General features: G+C 42.4%; 1 protein-coding gene across 1 annotated transcript in view; it reads left to right on the top strand.

Moving 5' to 3' along the window:
* Positions 1-4,944: 4,944 nt before the first annotated feature.
* The window catches only part of LOC116647199 (transmembrane 9 superfamily member 2-like), a 73,532-nt gene continuing 63,915 nt past the window's right edge, over positions 4,945-14,561 (top strand). The window contains exons 1-3 of the mRNA XM_032428382.1: positions 4,945-5,298; positions 11,778-11,845; positions 13,163-13,256. Of these exons, the coding sequence (XP_032284273.1) occupies positions 5,110-5,298; positions 11,778-11,845; positions 13,163-13,256 (351 nt within the window). The 5' untranslated portion in view covers positions 4,945-5,109. The remainder of the gene's footprint in view (positions 5,299-11,777; positions 11,846-13,162; positions 13,257-14,561) is intronic.

Raw genomic sequence — 14,561 nt, 5'->3', positions numbered from 1 at the left:
AAAACATAATCACATGTTACGAAAGTATGGAAAAACAAAAATATCCTAACATATAAATAAAGTTCCTCCGAGGCTGTCAGGAGGAGATGCTTGCAACCTGATCCTGTGTCTGTGTCTCCTCATTCGCCGACGCCGTCCTTTCCTACGAGAGACCCACCCCAGCTGGAGCTGGACTCCGGCAGGGTGCCTAGGTGGCTCAGGCAGTGACTCTTGGTTTTGGCTCAGGTCATGATCTCAGGGTCATGAGATAGAACCCTGCATGTTGGGCTCTGCACCTGGGTGTGGAGCCTGCTTAAGATTCTCTCTCCCTCTCCCTCTGCACCCCCCCCCCAAAAGAATCTAGATAGAGGACCTGTTTTAGAAAGGGAGCTACAGCGACAGATAACTATAGTATAACAATCTAGGTGTGGCAGACAGAGGAACTTAGCAAAATCTGTTAAAATTCTTTTTTGTGTCCCATTGTTTCTGTATGGCCTGGCAAACATTTGTTTACAAAACATTTGCTCTTTTTCAATTTCTTGTGAATTGCCTGCCTTCCATTTGAATCCCCAGACCCCTACCCCCTTCTCCTTAGTCCAGAATGACATATATACGTCATTTTTCCTGTTTTTGAAATCTCTCATGTTTTGTGGATTCCCCATATGTACATAATTAAATTAGATTTTCCTCCTGTTAATCTGTCTTATGTCAGTGTAATTCTTAGACCAATTAAAAAAACCTTGAAGCATAGAGAAAATTTTTCTTCTCCAATATGCTCTTACCAAGTGCTTGGGTCTGTGCTAGGGATATGGACCTTGAGAGCTTGTTTGGAGGTTCTAGCAGGGGAGCACAGCTACTCGTATACCCTTGACGGAAGAACGGTCCTCCTCTATCGGGGAAGGTCATCCTCTTCGACGGAGCGTGCAGCTTCAGGAGGGATGCACATGGAGCGGTGAGGGAGGAAGGGGACTCCCGCCTAGCTAGCCAGATCAGCCGAATCTACCCTGGCGATCAATGGGGTGACAGATGTCGCAGCCAGATCGCCCTCACATCCTGTGCTAGGAATATGAAGACAAAAAAAGGATCCTGTGCTTAAGGAGCTTACTTTCAGTAGAGGGTGAGAGACAAGTAAGCAAATAAAATGAATAATGTATTCTTCACTTTCCACTAAAATACTCCTAATGGCATAGAAGGGAAAACCCACGTCTCCCCGGAGTTTGGGGCATAACCTACATTAAGAGATTAATTTCTTTGAATTTCATCTCTTTAAAGTTTTTAAGTCCAATTAGTTGAGTGTAATATGAGTTTCAGGTGTACAATATAGTGATTCAACACTTCCATACACCGCCAGGTGCTCATCACAAGTGCGCTCCTTAATCCCCATCACCTGTTTCCCCCGTCCCCCCCACCCACTTCCCTTATAATCATCAGTTTGTTCTCTATAGTTAAGCCTGTTTCTTGGTTTGCCTCTCTCTCTTGAATTTTATCTTTTAAAGGCCTTGCAAATTTTGCATTCCACACTACAATATAGCTCCACTTGTTTTTTTGTTTGTTTGTTTTTACATATCATCCAACCAAGTGGGGTTTATTCTGGAAATACATGACTGATTCAACATTTAAATATCAATGTAATGCATCATATTAATAGCCTTAATAAGAAACACTGCCAAAAAATTGGATAAAATTCAATATCTAGTCATGATAAAAACTCTCAACAAACTAGGAAGAGAAAGGAACTTCCTTAACCTGATAAAGGACAAGTATAAAAAAACCTATAGTTTGGGGCGCCTGGGTGGCTCAGTCCGTTAAGTGTCTGCCTTCGGTTCAGGTCATGATCCCAGAGTCCTGGGAATGAGCCCCTAAGCGGGCTCCTTGCTCAGCGGGGAACCTGCTTCTCCCTCTCTCTCTGCCTGTCACTCCCCCTGCTTGTGTGCTCCTGCTCTTTCTCTGTCAAATAAATAAATAAAATCTTTAAGAAAAAAAAAAAGCCTATAGGGGGTATCATACTGCATGGTTAAAAACTGAATGTTTTCCCCTTGAGAAGGAGGACAGGTAAGGATGTCTCCTCTTATTTAATATCCTATTGGAAATCCTATATAGTGCGACAAGGCAAGAACAAGAAATAAAAGGCATAAGAATTGGAAAGGAAGAAATAAAACGGTCCCTAGTTACAGGTGCCAGTCAGGCCTCCCTCTGGAAGAGGTCTTCAAATTGGAGCATGGGGGAGGGGGAGCCTTGGAGTTGGGCAAAGCCAGGCCTGCCTAGTGAATGGCTTGCACATTAGGGGGAGGGGGGGAGGTTGGGGGTGGGGAACAGAAGACAACTCCTGGAGCACAAGGAGCACAGAGAATCCACCAGAAGGAGCCGCCTCCATTTCAGACCCAGCAGGCAGATGGAGCTGGTGACAATCACTCAGTGGGGACACCGGGAGGGCTGTGTCTTATTGCTGAGAACGGGGACGTAGCCCTCGGTGCTGCTTCGCTTCTTGAGTTTAACAGACACGGCGCGGCGGGGAGCTTTAATGGAAGACCTCAAAGTCACAGTTGGAGTTGTAGATGAGGACGGGGATGGGGGCAAAACGGATCAAGAGCCGGCTGCTCTTTCCTGCTTCTCTGTCTCCTGCGTCTGCGGAGGGGCGGAGGCCGGCGTCCTGTAGGTGACCCGGGTGGCACACCGGTCCCGGGGAGCCCCGTCGCCCACGGTCCCCACACTCGGTGAGCCGCCTGTGCTCGCTCAGTAGGGCGCCCAGTCCCCGCTGCAGTCCCCGCCCGCAGGGCCCTAGAGCAGCCGCTAGACCCCGCGCCCAGGCCTGGGAGGCTGGCCGAGCATCCCGTTTATTTAAACATGTACACTTTTTCAGCCACAGGCTGCCTGGAGAGGGGTGGTAATGTAGTGGTAAAACGCAAGATTTGTATTCAAGCTCTGGTGACTTCTAATCGTGACCGCTCTACCGCTTCCCAGCTCCTCTTTCCTGTTCCTCTTCGCAAAAGTAGTGCCCCTTCTGATCACCTTCTCCTGTTCTCCAAATCTTTACAAGGGCTTCTCCAGTCCGCGTGGTTAAGTTCGTTCTCCCCTCTCTTACAACGCCCCGGATTCTGATCATTGGTACATTTTCTCCCTGCAACTTTTCCTGCCTCTCTAGTTCAAGAGTTAACTCGCTAAATTCTACAGGCCTCTGCTAACCGCCAGCTCTCTGCCTTTGTTCTGCCTGGAATCGCCGGCTGCCAATCAACAGAGGACGCAGACCTCTCGGAGCGAGGGAACTTGGACAGAATGGCCAGGCGCACTGGGCTCAGCGTAAACAAGTGACCTCTTGTTCTCCAAAGCTCTTGACAGACCAGGAGGAAAAAGGATCAGCTCTTCTACTATCTTTGTTGTATGATACCTACACTACTGCCTGGGTCCAAATACAAGCACTTTGCATTATAGGACAGCACAGGGAGCGGAAGGCGAGGGCGACGAGCGTTCTTACAAGAGGTCGAAAAATAAGATCCCCGCCGCTAAGTGAAACTTTCAAAGACTAAGGGCAACACTTCCCTCTCCCTCCCTCTTCTGTAGCCTTTCCCCCCTCCCCCCTCCTTCCCCAGACCTGCGCTGTCCAATAGAAATGGAAGGCCTTGTGGAATCACTATGTTGTACACCTGAAATTGATGTAATATTGTGTGTCAACCACGCTTCAATGAATATATTTAGGATAAGTCCACCTGGCATTCTCTAGGATGTGATTATTGTGGTTTTCTTTTCTTTTTTTTTGTGGGTGTGTGGTTTTCTTAAGGTGATTTTTAAGATTTTTCAGATTATCATTGAATCATAATAAACATATTCTGCTTAAGTCATGAATGTAAAATAAAAGTTGTGTCTCCCAGGTAGGAATGATGCCAGAACTTATTTCACATTGAGCGATACATGTATCATCACAGACAACATAAAAATACCGAATAGCTGAACTGGTTAATTGGTAACACTGCATGGCTTTGTTTTGCTGTAGTATTTTTGCAGAATTTATTTATATTAAAAATTGCTTTAACGAATAAAAAAAGAAATATGATGCGAGCCACGTGTCATTTTAAATGTTCTAGTAGCCACGCTTTATTTTTATTTATTTATGTTAAAGTAGGCTCCACGCCCAACATGGGTTTGAACTCATGATCCTGAGATCAAGAGGCCCGTGCTCTACGGACTGAACCAGCCAGGCGCCCCTAGCAGCCACACTTTAAAAAGAAACAGGTGAAATTAATTTTTTTAAAGATTTTTATTTATTTATTTGAGAGAGAGAATGAGAGACAGAGGGCACGAGAGGGAAGAGGGCAGAGGTAGAAGCAGACCCCCTGCTGAGCAGGGAGCCCGATGTGGGACTCGATCCCGGGACTCCAGGATCATGACCTGAGCCGAAGGCAGTCGCTTAACCAACTGAGCCACCCAGGCGCCCAGGTGAATTAATTTTAACAATGTTTTATTTAACGCAACCGACCCAAAATATTACAATTTCGGTATGCAATCAATATAAAAATGCAGAGGTTTGCATTCTTTTTTCCAAGCAGTCTCTGATACTGGGTGTGCATTTGACACTTACGGAACATTAATTTTGGACTGGCGGCATTTCAAGCGCCTAATACCCACCATCCTGGACAGCTTGGCCCCGGAATTCCCCCTCTTTACCCCTCTTGTCCCACCACCCCGCAGGAAGAAGTGAAGATGGTGGGGGGGCGGTAACACTGCTACTTTGGGACTGAGGCAAACTCGGGGAGGACACCTCACCCTGTGAAGTTGTGATGTTGCGATGCTGAGACCTCTTAGCCAGCCTCCCCTGCCCCCCTCCCCCGCTCAGCGAGGAAGCTCCAACCGCAGGAAAGTGCCAGGCTGCGGGTGGGGGATGGGGGGAGTGGGAGAGGTGGGGGGGTGGAAGACGTCGCGCAGAGGCGCACGCATGCGTACTGCGCGCGCTCATAAACGCAGCCTGGCGCCCTAGCAACGGGTTCCAAGCCACTGTCTCGTCGGAATAAGTGGCTTTCCTCGGAGTTCTAGTCCCACCAGTCGGTCTCGGCTCGTCCCCGTCCACGGTTCTTTATCATTTCCGTTTCTCCCCTCCACTGGTTCGATCTCGCCCGAGCCCTGAGCCGGGCTCCCGAAATGAGTACTCGTGGTTTCCGCGTGGGAACCAACCGTTACCGCCTCAGGCTCGCCCTCCCCGGGTTGAGGTGGCTGCTGGGGCTGGGGCTGTTCCTGGGGCTTCACGCCACCCGCAGCGCGGCCTTCTACCTCCCCGGGTTGGCTCCAGTTAACTTCTGCGAGGCGGCCCGAGAGACTGCAACCTGCAAGGTGAGGACCAGTGGGAGAGGCAGTAAGATGTGAGGGGAAGGCTTCGGGTAGGGGTATGGGGCACACCGGGGGAGACCACGGTCGCGAGCTCTTTTGCCTCCGACCCAGAATGCCAAAGCCCTCTCTGTGGGTGTGTGTCTCGGCGTCTTTATCTCTGAGCCTCGCACTTGGAAGATCCGGACCTCTCTTTTTCTCAGATTCTCTTTCCCTCTCTTTTGGCTCCTCCCCTTACTCTCGGTTCGTCCAACTCCCGCTCAGCTCTTCCTCCGTCCTCATAGCTCCTCCTTCTCCCCCATTTCTCTTGGCTCCCTCCCTTTCATCTCAGCTTTTCCTCTTCTGCTCTCTCTCCGCTCCGCCCTTCCCTTCCCCACTTCCCTCGCAGCCCCTCCCCTCCCTCTCCGTTCCGCCCCGCCCTTCCCCACTTCCCTCGCAGCCCCTCCCCTCCCTCTCCGTTCCGCCCCGCCCTTCCCCACTTCCCTCTCAGCCCCTCCCCTCCCTCTCGGCCCCGCCCCGGTGTCTTGGCCCCGCCCCTTCCGCCTCTCTTCCCCATTAGCCCCGCCCCTTCGTTACGCTCTCCCCTCTAGGTCCCGCCCCTTCTGCCTGACTCCACCCCTCCCTCTTTCTCTTCCCTCTGGGCTCGCCCTCTTGCTTTCTCCTTTCTGGGCGGCTTCTCCACCGCACTTCTTAGCTCCTTCTGTTCCTCCTTTCTCTGAGCGCCTCCCTTTCCTCCCTCCCTATTGGCTGCTCCTCCACCTTTCTTAGCTCCTCCTTTTCTGTCGCAGTTCCTTTCCTTCTTCCTCCTTGGCTCTTTCCTCTCCCTCTGTCCCTCCCTTTCCGATTGTCCTCCTTGTACTCTCTCCCTCTCAGGACTCACTGTGTTTTTTTTTTTTTTTTTTTTTAGTTAAATTCCAGTCAGTGCACATACAGTGTTAAATTAGTTTCAGGTGTACAATTTAGTGATTGAACACTTCCATACAAAGACCGGGAGCTCATCACAAGTGCGCTGCTTAATCCGCATCAGCTCTTTCATTCGTCCCCCCACCCACCTCACTGTGGTCTTAGATACACCCCTACCATGTTTCCTTTCTGTCATTCTTCACTCCTCTGGTCTCCTGCTTTTTACCTCTTTAATTCTTGTTAATGCACTTTTGTCTCCCCTGGGCCCTTTACCTGCAAACACCAAGATATTATTTACCTCTCAGACTTGTGAGAATAAAATGAGACGATGTATGAAAAGCACTGACAACTGTACCTGGCGCTTAGTAAGCTTTCCATAAATGGTAACTATTGTCATTATTAGCTTTCTTTAGGCAGAGATTTCTTTTTTTTTCTTTAAAGTTTATTTATTTAAGTCATCTCTACACCCACCTGGGGCTCGAACTCAAGACCCCAAAATCAAGAGTCGCATGCTCCTCCCACTGACGCAGCCAGTCGCCCCTGGGCAGAGATTTCTGACCCAATTCCTCTTCTGTGTGTTCTTCAACACCCAATAATTTTCTGACTCCTTTCTTTAGCAGCTTGGTTTCTGTAACTGTAAGCTGAGTCCAAAAAAGGTTTTTTTTGTGTGTGTGTGTAAGTAATCAATTCAAAATATATTAAAGAATAAGACTTGGGCGCCTGGGTGGCTCAGTCGGTTAAGCATCTGCCTTCAGCTCAGGTCATGATCTCAGGGTCCTGGGATCGAGTCCCGCATCAGGCTCCCTTCTCCCTCTCCCTCTGCTGCTCTCCCCTGCTCATGCTCAATCGCGCTCTCTCTCTCTCTCTCTCTCTCTCTCTCTCTCTCGCAAAAAAAAAAAAACAAAAAACAATAAGACTTACTTTTCTGACTCCTCATTGGATGGGGGAGCGTTCTGGCATAAGGCACCACAAAGGCACTGGGAAGTTGAGAACAGTGCTGGGTGTGGTTTAACTATAGACTTAACCAACTTGAAAGTTCCAGGATTTTTTAAAGGCCAGTTTTAGGGGCAGCAAGTTTGCTCTTAAAACCTGGAACTTGCCTTTTCCTGTGTGAAGTTTTGATAGTAATGTTTTGAGCCAACATCTTGCCAAACACATGTAATGTAAGAAATGGCATTACAAAATATTTTTATGTCTGCCTTTTCTCTGGTAATACCTCATCCTGGATCTCTATATTTCATCAGGCTTCCTAGCAAAGAAACATGATCTTTAACCATAACAAATGTCTGGAACTTCTTTTCCATAAGCTCTTTTCTTTTTAGGCTGTTATTGCATCCCTACATGTGTTCTACTTTTTATTCTGAGATTTCATCTTCTGTCTTTTGGTGAGTCTCTCATTTTTAGGTTTAACACTCTAAACTTCATTTGGTAGCATCCAGCCCCTTGATTTTTTTTTTTTTTTTTAGTTTTAAAATTTTTGCTATTACAAAAGCAGTAGCATGCATCATACTAGATGGTTAGAAAATGCAGGTAGGCAAAAAATAAGAAAAACATTTCTAATAACTAGAGAATTACCACTCTTGATATCCTAGCATATATTCTAGATTTTTTCCTACACATACTCATACCCGCATGTGTATTTTTAATAGACTTTTTAGATTTTTTTAGAGCAGTTTTAGGTTCACAGCAAAATCGAGCAGAAAATAGAGTTCCCATATACCCCTGCTCCCACACATGCCTAGCTTTCTTCATCAACATCCCTCACCAGAGTGTTACATTCCTTACAGTTGATGAACCTAGATTGACACATCATTCCCACCCAAAGCCCATAGTTCATATTACACTTCACCCTTGGTCATTCTGTGAGTTTGGAGGAATGTGTAATGACATGTATCCATCATTATAATATTATATAGAATAATTTCACTGCTTTATACATTCTCTATGTTCTCTGCTATTCATCCACCCCTCTCTTAATCCCTGGCAACCACTGATCTATCTACTGTCTTCATAGTTTTGTCTTTTCCAGAATGTCATATAGTTGGAATCCTACAGTATGTAGACTTTTCAGACTTGCTTCTTTCACTTAGTAATATGCATTTAGGGTTCCTCAGTGTCTTTTCATGGCTTAATAGTTCATTGCTTTTCAGTTTTGAATAATATTCCATTATCTGGATGTACCACAATTCATTTATATATTCACCTACTAAAGACATCTTGGTTGCTTCCAAGTTTTCACAATGATGAACAAAGCTGCTATAGACATTGTGCAGGTTTTTGTGTAGACTTATGTTTTCAACTCCTTTAGGAAAATACCAAGGAGTATCATTGCTAGATTGTATACTAAGAGTATGTTTAGTTTTTTAAGAAACTGCCAAGCTGTCTTCCAAAGTGGCTATATCATTTTGCATTCCCACTAGCAATGAATGAAAGTCCATATGCATTTTTTACCTACATAAAATTGTGGTATTCATGTTATTTTGTAACCTGCACTTTTCTTTCTTTTTTAATCAATATCTTGTTTCTTTCCTTTTTTAAAAAAGATTTTAAAAATTTATTTGTGAGAGAGAGAGAGCACAAGCAGAGGGAGCAGCAGGCAGAGGGAGAAGCAGGCTCCCTGCTTAGCAAGGAGCCCCATACAGGACTGGATTCCAGGATCCTGTGATCATGACCTGAGCCTGAGCCGAAGGCAGATGCTTAACCATCCCATAACCTGCACTTTTCTATTAACAACTCTATCTTTCCACATCAATACATTTTTATCTCCTGTATTACCAAGTTCACAGTCAGATTTCCCTAGTTATCCCTGAAATAACCAAACCAGAATCCAATCTAGGACCACAAATTGCATCTCTTTATTGTAGTCTATGGTTCTTTGAATCAAGCACAGTCCCTGCTTTTTTTTTTTCTCATAACATTAACTTATAAAAGGGATCAGTCTGTTTTTCTTGTGCAAGTCCTCCTGGACTTGTCTCTTTGCTGCCTTTTGATGGCATGTAGATTGGTTTAATAGTTAAACTTGAACCCTTTGGAGAGTAATTTGAAATATATATCAAAGTCTACAAAAATGTTCATCCCCCTGATTGTAATGATCTCACTTAGAATAATATACAAGGATATAGACAGATAAGAGGTTTTTCTCTGTGAAGGTCTCATCTACCTGGGTCTTTTAGTCACATAGTACCCCTCCCTGGAGAGCACCAATATCATCAGTTTCTCATGTATCCTGCTAGGGATTTCATGAATAAATGAACAAATATGTATTTATATCATTTTTGCCTCCTTTTTTTTTTTTTTTTTTTTACACAAATGGGAGCATACTGTTCTCATCTTCAGGTGCCTTTATCATTTAACAATATAGCTTAGAGATCATTTTATATCATTGTATAAAGAACATCCTTGTTCTTTTTTAATGGTACAGCATTCTATTATAAGGATGTGCTATACTTGATTTACATAGTCCCTTATTTATGTATTTAGCTTGTTTCTATTCTCTTGATCTTACCAAACATTGTTGCATATGAGAATATCTATAGAATAAATTCCTAGGACTGGAATTGCTGGGTCAAAGAATATATGCACTTAACAATTTTGATATCCTCAAATTGCTTTCCATGGAGGTTGCATTAATTTACACTCTTAAATCAGGAAACTAGTCCCTTGTCTGTGACATCCTTTTCCCAAGTTTGTCAGTTGTCTTTTGGTTTTGCTTATTGTGGTTTGTTTTTGCTTTTGTTTTTTCGCCATTTAGAAAAATTGGCTTTTATTCTAATATATCAAAAATTTTTTTGGTTTCTGACTTTTTTGCCCTGTTTTGAAAGGTCTTAACCAAGCCAGCCAAGATTATAAAATAATTCTCCCATGGTTTCTTCTATTATTTTTATGGTTTAAATTTTATGGTTTAAATTTTAACAAATAAGATTGATATTTCCTGGTGTAATGTATGAGGTAAGTATCCAGCTTAACTTTTTTTCCCCCCTAGATTGCTGACCAGTTGTCTTAACAGTATTATTGAAGAATTTATCTTTTCTCCACTTGATTTGTGAAACCATTAAGATTCTTTTAATTATAGTAAGCTCCAGATATGCATTTTAAAATATAGTTCAAATCTTATGTACGTTGTGTTTTGGGATTCTAGATGAGAGCTATTATCCTTAATTATCTGCTGTCCTTTTAGAAACTTTGTTCACCTTTATAAAACTCTAACTGATATATGTTGCTACTGCTAAATTTCTGATTAGATTTCATTAAGTGCAGATACAATACTCTTACAGAGTTAGAGTAAGGCTGTTTATATTTGTTGCCAAACTTGATGATTTCCTACATCCTCTTTAAAAAAAAAAAACTAACCATGTGGTAAAGATGATAGCAGATGTTCAATTAAAAAAACAGTTTATGGAATTTTGAACAAGAATAAAGTGTTTACCCAAGTTCTGCTGTTCTAGTGGTTTTAAAAATCCTATCTTGGGGCACCTGGGTGGCTCAGTCAATTAGGCGTCTGACTCTTGATCTCAGCTCAGGTCTTGATCTCAGGGTTGTGAGTTCAAGTCCCGTGTTGTGCTCCACGCTGGGCATAGAGCCTACTTAAAAAAAATCCTATCTTGTAAATTATCAACAACACAGCTGAGATCCAGGGAAGTAAGCAGAAGTATTCTGTGAAAAGCCAGAATAGATGTCCTAATGTTCATGCACTAACTCTCATGTTCTCAGCCTTTTTGATATAGTTTTAACAAATCTGTGATTTATTCCACAAATTGAGGGCTTGCTCTCTAGCAGATTGGGGGTGGGGAAGAAGGGAGAAGAGGCATCTCAACAACTGACAATTGAAAAGAAAGACCTAAAATCTACACAAAGAAGTTGAAGTTCTTTGGTAGGGGTGAGAGGTGTGGGTAGTAGGGATGTGGGTAGCATCTATCGCAATGTAGTTTTGGGGCAAATAATTCTCACTTAGTTTGATACTGAGAATGTCACAGAGTCAAAGCTGGTGCAAGGATTGATGTTCAAAATGACCCTGAGCCATCAAGGAAGGTTGAATTGTGATCACCGTGTTCTGTTTAAGATAGGAAAGAGTGAAGTGTATTTTAGAATGATTCTTACAAAAACGGCTAAAATAATACAAGGAGAGCTCTTATGCAGGTAGATTTAATTATCTCAAGTTCTTAACCTGAATTCCGTGGACTCCAGGGGCCCTATGAAGCCTCCTAAACCTGAACAGAGACTTTGGTGAATATGTATGCTTTTTTGAGGAGAGGGGCCATAGCCTTCATCACATTCTCAAAGGGCTCTATAATTAAAAAAGGTTAAGAATGGCTGAGATATCTGAAAAATTTATGTATTCAGAGAATCCAGTGATGCCACCTAAATGAAATGTTATGAATTTATAGCTATACTGTGTTAAAAATTTATAACTGTATTGTTATACATTTATAACACTGTCCTAAGTTATAAATTTATAATTGCACAGTTATAAATTGATGGGAGCAGTAGACCCAATTACCTTTCAGTTACTTCATTATGTATTTTGCAAGTGCTACCTTGTTTTATTTTGTATTATTAATGAGTGTTTTCTTTCCTTTTTGTAGTCATCAATAGCACTATTTGTAAATAGATTGGACTCAGCAGAATCTGTCCTACCTTATGAGTATAATACGTAAGTTATAAGTATTATCTCTGATATAATTGCGGTTACATCATAATTATGATATTATTGTGTTAAAAGTGTGTTTTAAGCTTTTAAAGATAGTGGATGAAAGCCCTGGATATATTAAGAAATACAGTGGTAATTTTGTAATAAAGGTAACAGAACAAAATGATTAAAATAGAGAGCTTTCAGTGTGAGGCAAATGCTTAAAAATTTAGGAAGTTGCCATACTTGATTTTTCTAAGAAAAGCAGATTATAAAGTTACTATATTTTGAACTTTAAAAAAATCATTGCAGAGTTGTAGTTTATTTTTAAAAAATGGGATAGGGAGGTTTCTACTAAGGTTTTTATTTTTATTTTTATTTTTTTTTAAAGATTTTATTTATTTGACAGAGAGAGACACAGCGAGAGAGGGAACACAAGCAGGGGGAGTGGGAGAGGGAGAAGCAGGCTTCCCGCAGAGCAGGGAGCCCGATGCGGGGCTTGATCCCAGGACCCCGGGACCATGACCCGAGCTGAAGGCAGACGCTCAATGACTGAGCCACCCAGGTGCCCCTCTACTAAGGTTTTTAATGGATGCCAAGTGCTTAGTTTAGTAGTGAGCTGGTATCACATAATCAAAATTAAGATCAATCATTTTGAGAATAGCAACAAATGATTGTAGCTCGCTTTGGTATTACTTTATTTCCACTAATTAAACAGAAGTAAAATCAGATCTAATTTTCATTAAAATACCAGGTTTAAATGTAGGGTGTTAGCAGGAGCATTTAAAATATTATGCAAGCCTACCATTGATTTTATCTTCTGCCATTTTATATTCAATTTTATATATTCACATTTACTTAAAGGTAGTTGTAATTCTTTTCATGTAGTAACCATTTGATTTGTGAGTGAATCTGTGGGCATGTATTTGAGGAGGGATTTTGTTGTTTAAGTTCCCCTTTGATCAGAACTGATAACAGCAGTTTCTAAATGTCTCAGGTTAGAATTAGTACAGATTTTAAACTATTCTTTGCTTATTTTATGTAATTTGAAGTTTAACCCTGAAAATACTGTTAGTTTTTTTAAGATTGTGATTACCTACATTACAAAAGCCAAGAGCAGTACCATGAGCATTTTAAATAATGAATTCTTAGTTATAAGAAGTTAAACAATTTAAAAAGAAATCTATAATGAGGTCTATAAATCATAATTAGACACCTTCTGGGTCATGTTTTTAGAAGTATCTACCATTAACAGTGGAGAGGCTTGACAAATTGCAAAGATGTATTTCTCTGCTGAGATATATATATATATGTTTTTACCTTATTGAACTTCTCCTCTAGCTTTAACTTCTGTCAAGATTCTGGAAAGAAAAACCCTTCTGAAAATCTCGGACAAGTACTATTTGGAGAACGAATAACATCATCTCCCTATAAGGTTATTCAGATCTTATTTAATATTATTTTAAATTGAATCTTCTCAGAACTGGCTACTTAAAATTGTAGCAAAGAGTCTGTTTTATTTTTTATTTTTAAAAATTTTATTTATCTGACAGAGAGAGACATAGCGAGAGAGGGAACACAAGCAGGGGGAGTGGGAGAGGGAGAAGCAGGCTTCCCGCCGAGCAGGGAGCCCGATGCGGGGCTCGATGGGGGGGCTCGATGCGGGGCTTGATCCCAGGACCCTGGGGTTATGACCTGAGCTGAAGGCAGACGCCTAATGACTGAGCCACCCAGGTGCCCCAAAGAGTGTTTTAAAAGGAGGTAGAGAAAAAAGAAAGGAGATAGGATGTGGTGTTGCCAGAAGAATGCATGAATATGTGGTCTTTGAACTATCTGCAGTAGGGAGTGATTCCACATAAAGATTTTGCCTTTCAAATTTTATTTTTGCTTTGTAAAGAAAAAGTTTACCTTATTGTCCCTGCATATTTCGGGTAGGGTGGTATAAACAGATGTCATTGGACTGTCATTGTCTTATTGATTTTGCCTTCAATATCTTAATAGATAATGGGTATAGAGTAAGGATGTTTTCATAAGCAGTTATGATTATGAAGGCATTAACTTTTTTTCTTCTTTTTTCCAAATTCATTGACATCTACTTGAAGTACAGTAAACTGCTCATATTGAAAGTGTATAGTTTGGGGGCAGCTGGCTGGCTCAGTCGGAGGTGCATGCGACTCTTGGTCTCGGGGTCGTGAGTTTGAGCCTCACGTGGGGTATAGAGATTACTTAAAACTTTTAAAAAAAAAAAGTATGTAGTTTGCTCAATTTTAATTTATGTATACACTTGTGAAACCATCAGGCATTAACTTCTTTTAAAACTTTTTTTAAAGATTTTTATTCATTCATTTATTTATTTTTTAAGATTTTATTCATTTGGGAGAGAGAGAGACAGAGCACAAGCAGGGGGAGAGGCAGAGGGAGAGGGAGAAGCAGGCTCTCCACTGAGCAAGGAACCTGATGTGGGACACGATCCCAGGACCCCGGGATTATGACCTGAGCCGAAGGCAGATGCTTAACTGACTAAGCCACCCAGGCGCCCCAAGACTTTTTATTTTGAAATAATGCTAGACAGGAAGCTACAAAACCCCCATGAACAGGGAGCTCTCATGTACCCTGTGGCCAGGTTTGCCCAATGATAGCATCTTGCATGACTGTAGTACAATAGCAAAACCCAGGAACGGACACTGGTACAGTGCACAGAGCTTATTCAGATTCCACTAGTTTTACATGCATTCACTTG

This window comes from Phoca vitulina, unplaced genomic scaffold (assembly GCF_004348235.1).
Source record: "Phoca vitulina isolate PV1807 unplaced genomic scaffold, GSC_HSeal_1.0 scaffold39, whole genome shotgun sequence".
Taxonomy (NCBI): Eukaryota; Metazoa; Chordata; class Mammalia; order Carnivora; family Phocidae; genus Phoca; species Phoca vitulina.
The sequence above is the reverse complement of the archived record's forward strand: the minus strand, read 5'-3'. Positions and strand labels throughout refer to the sequence as shown.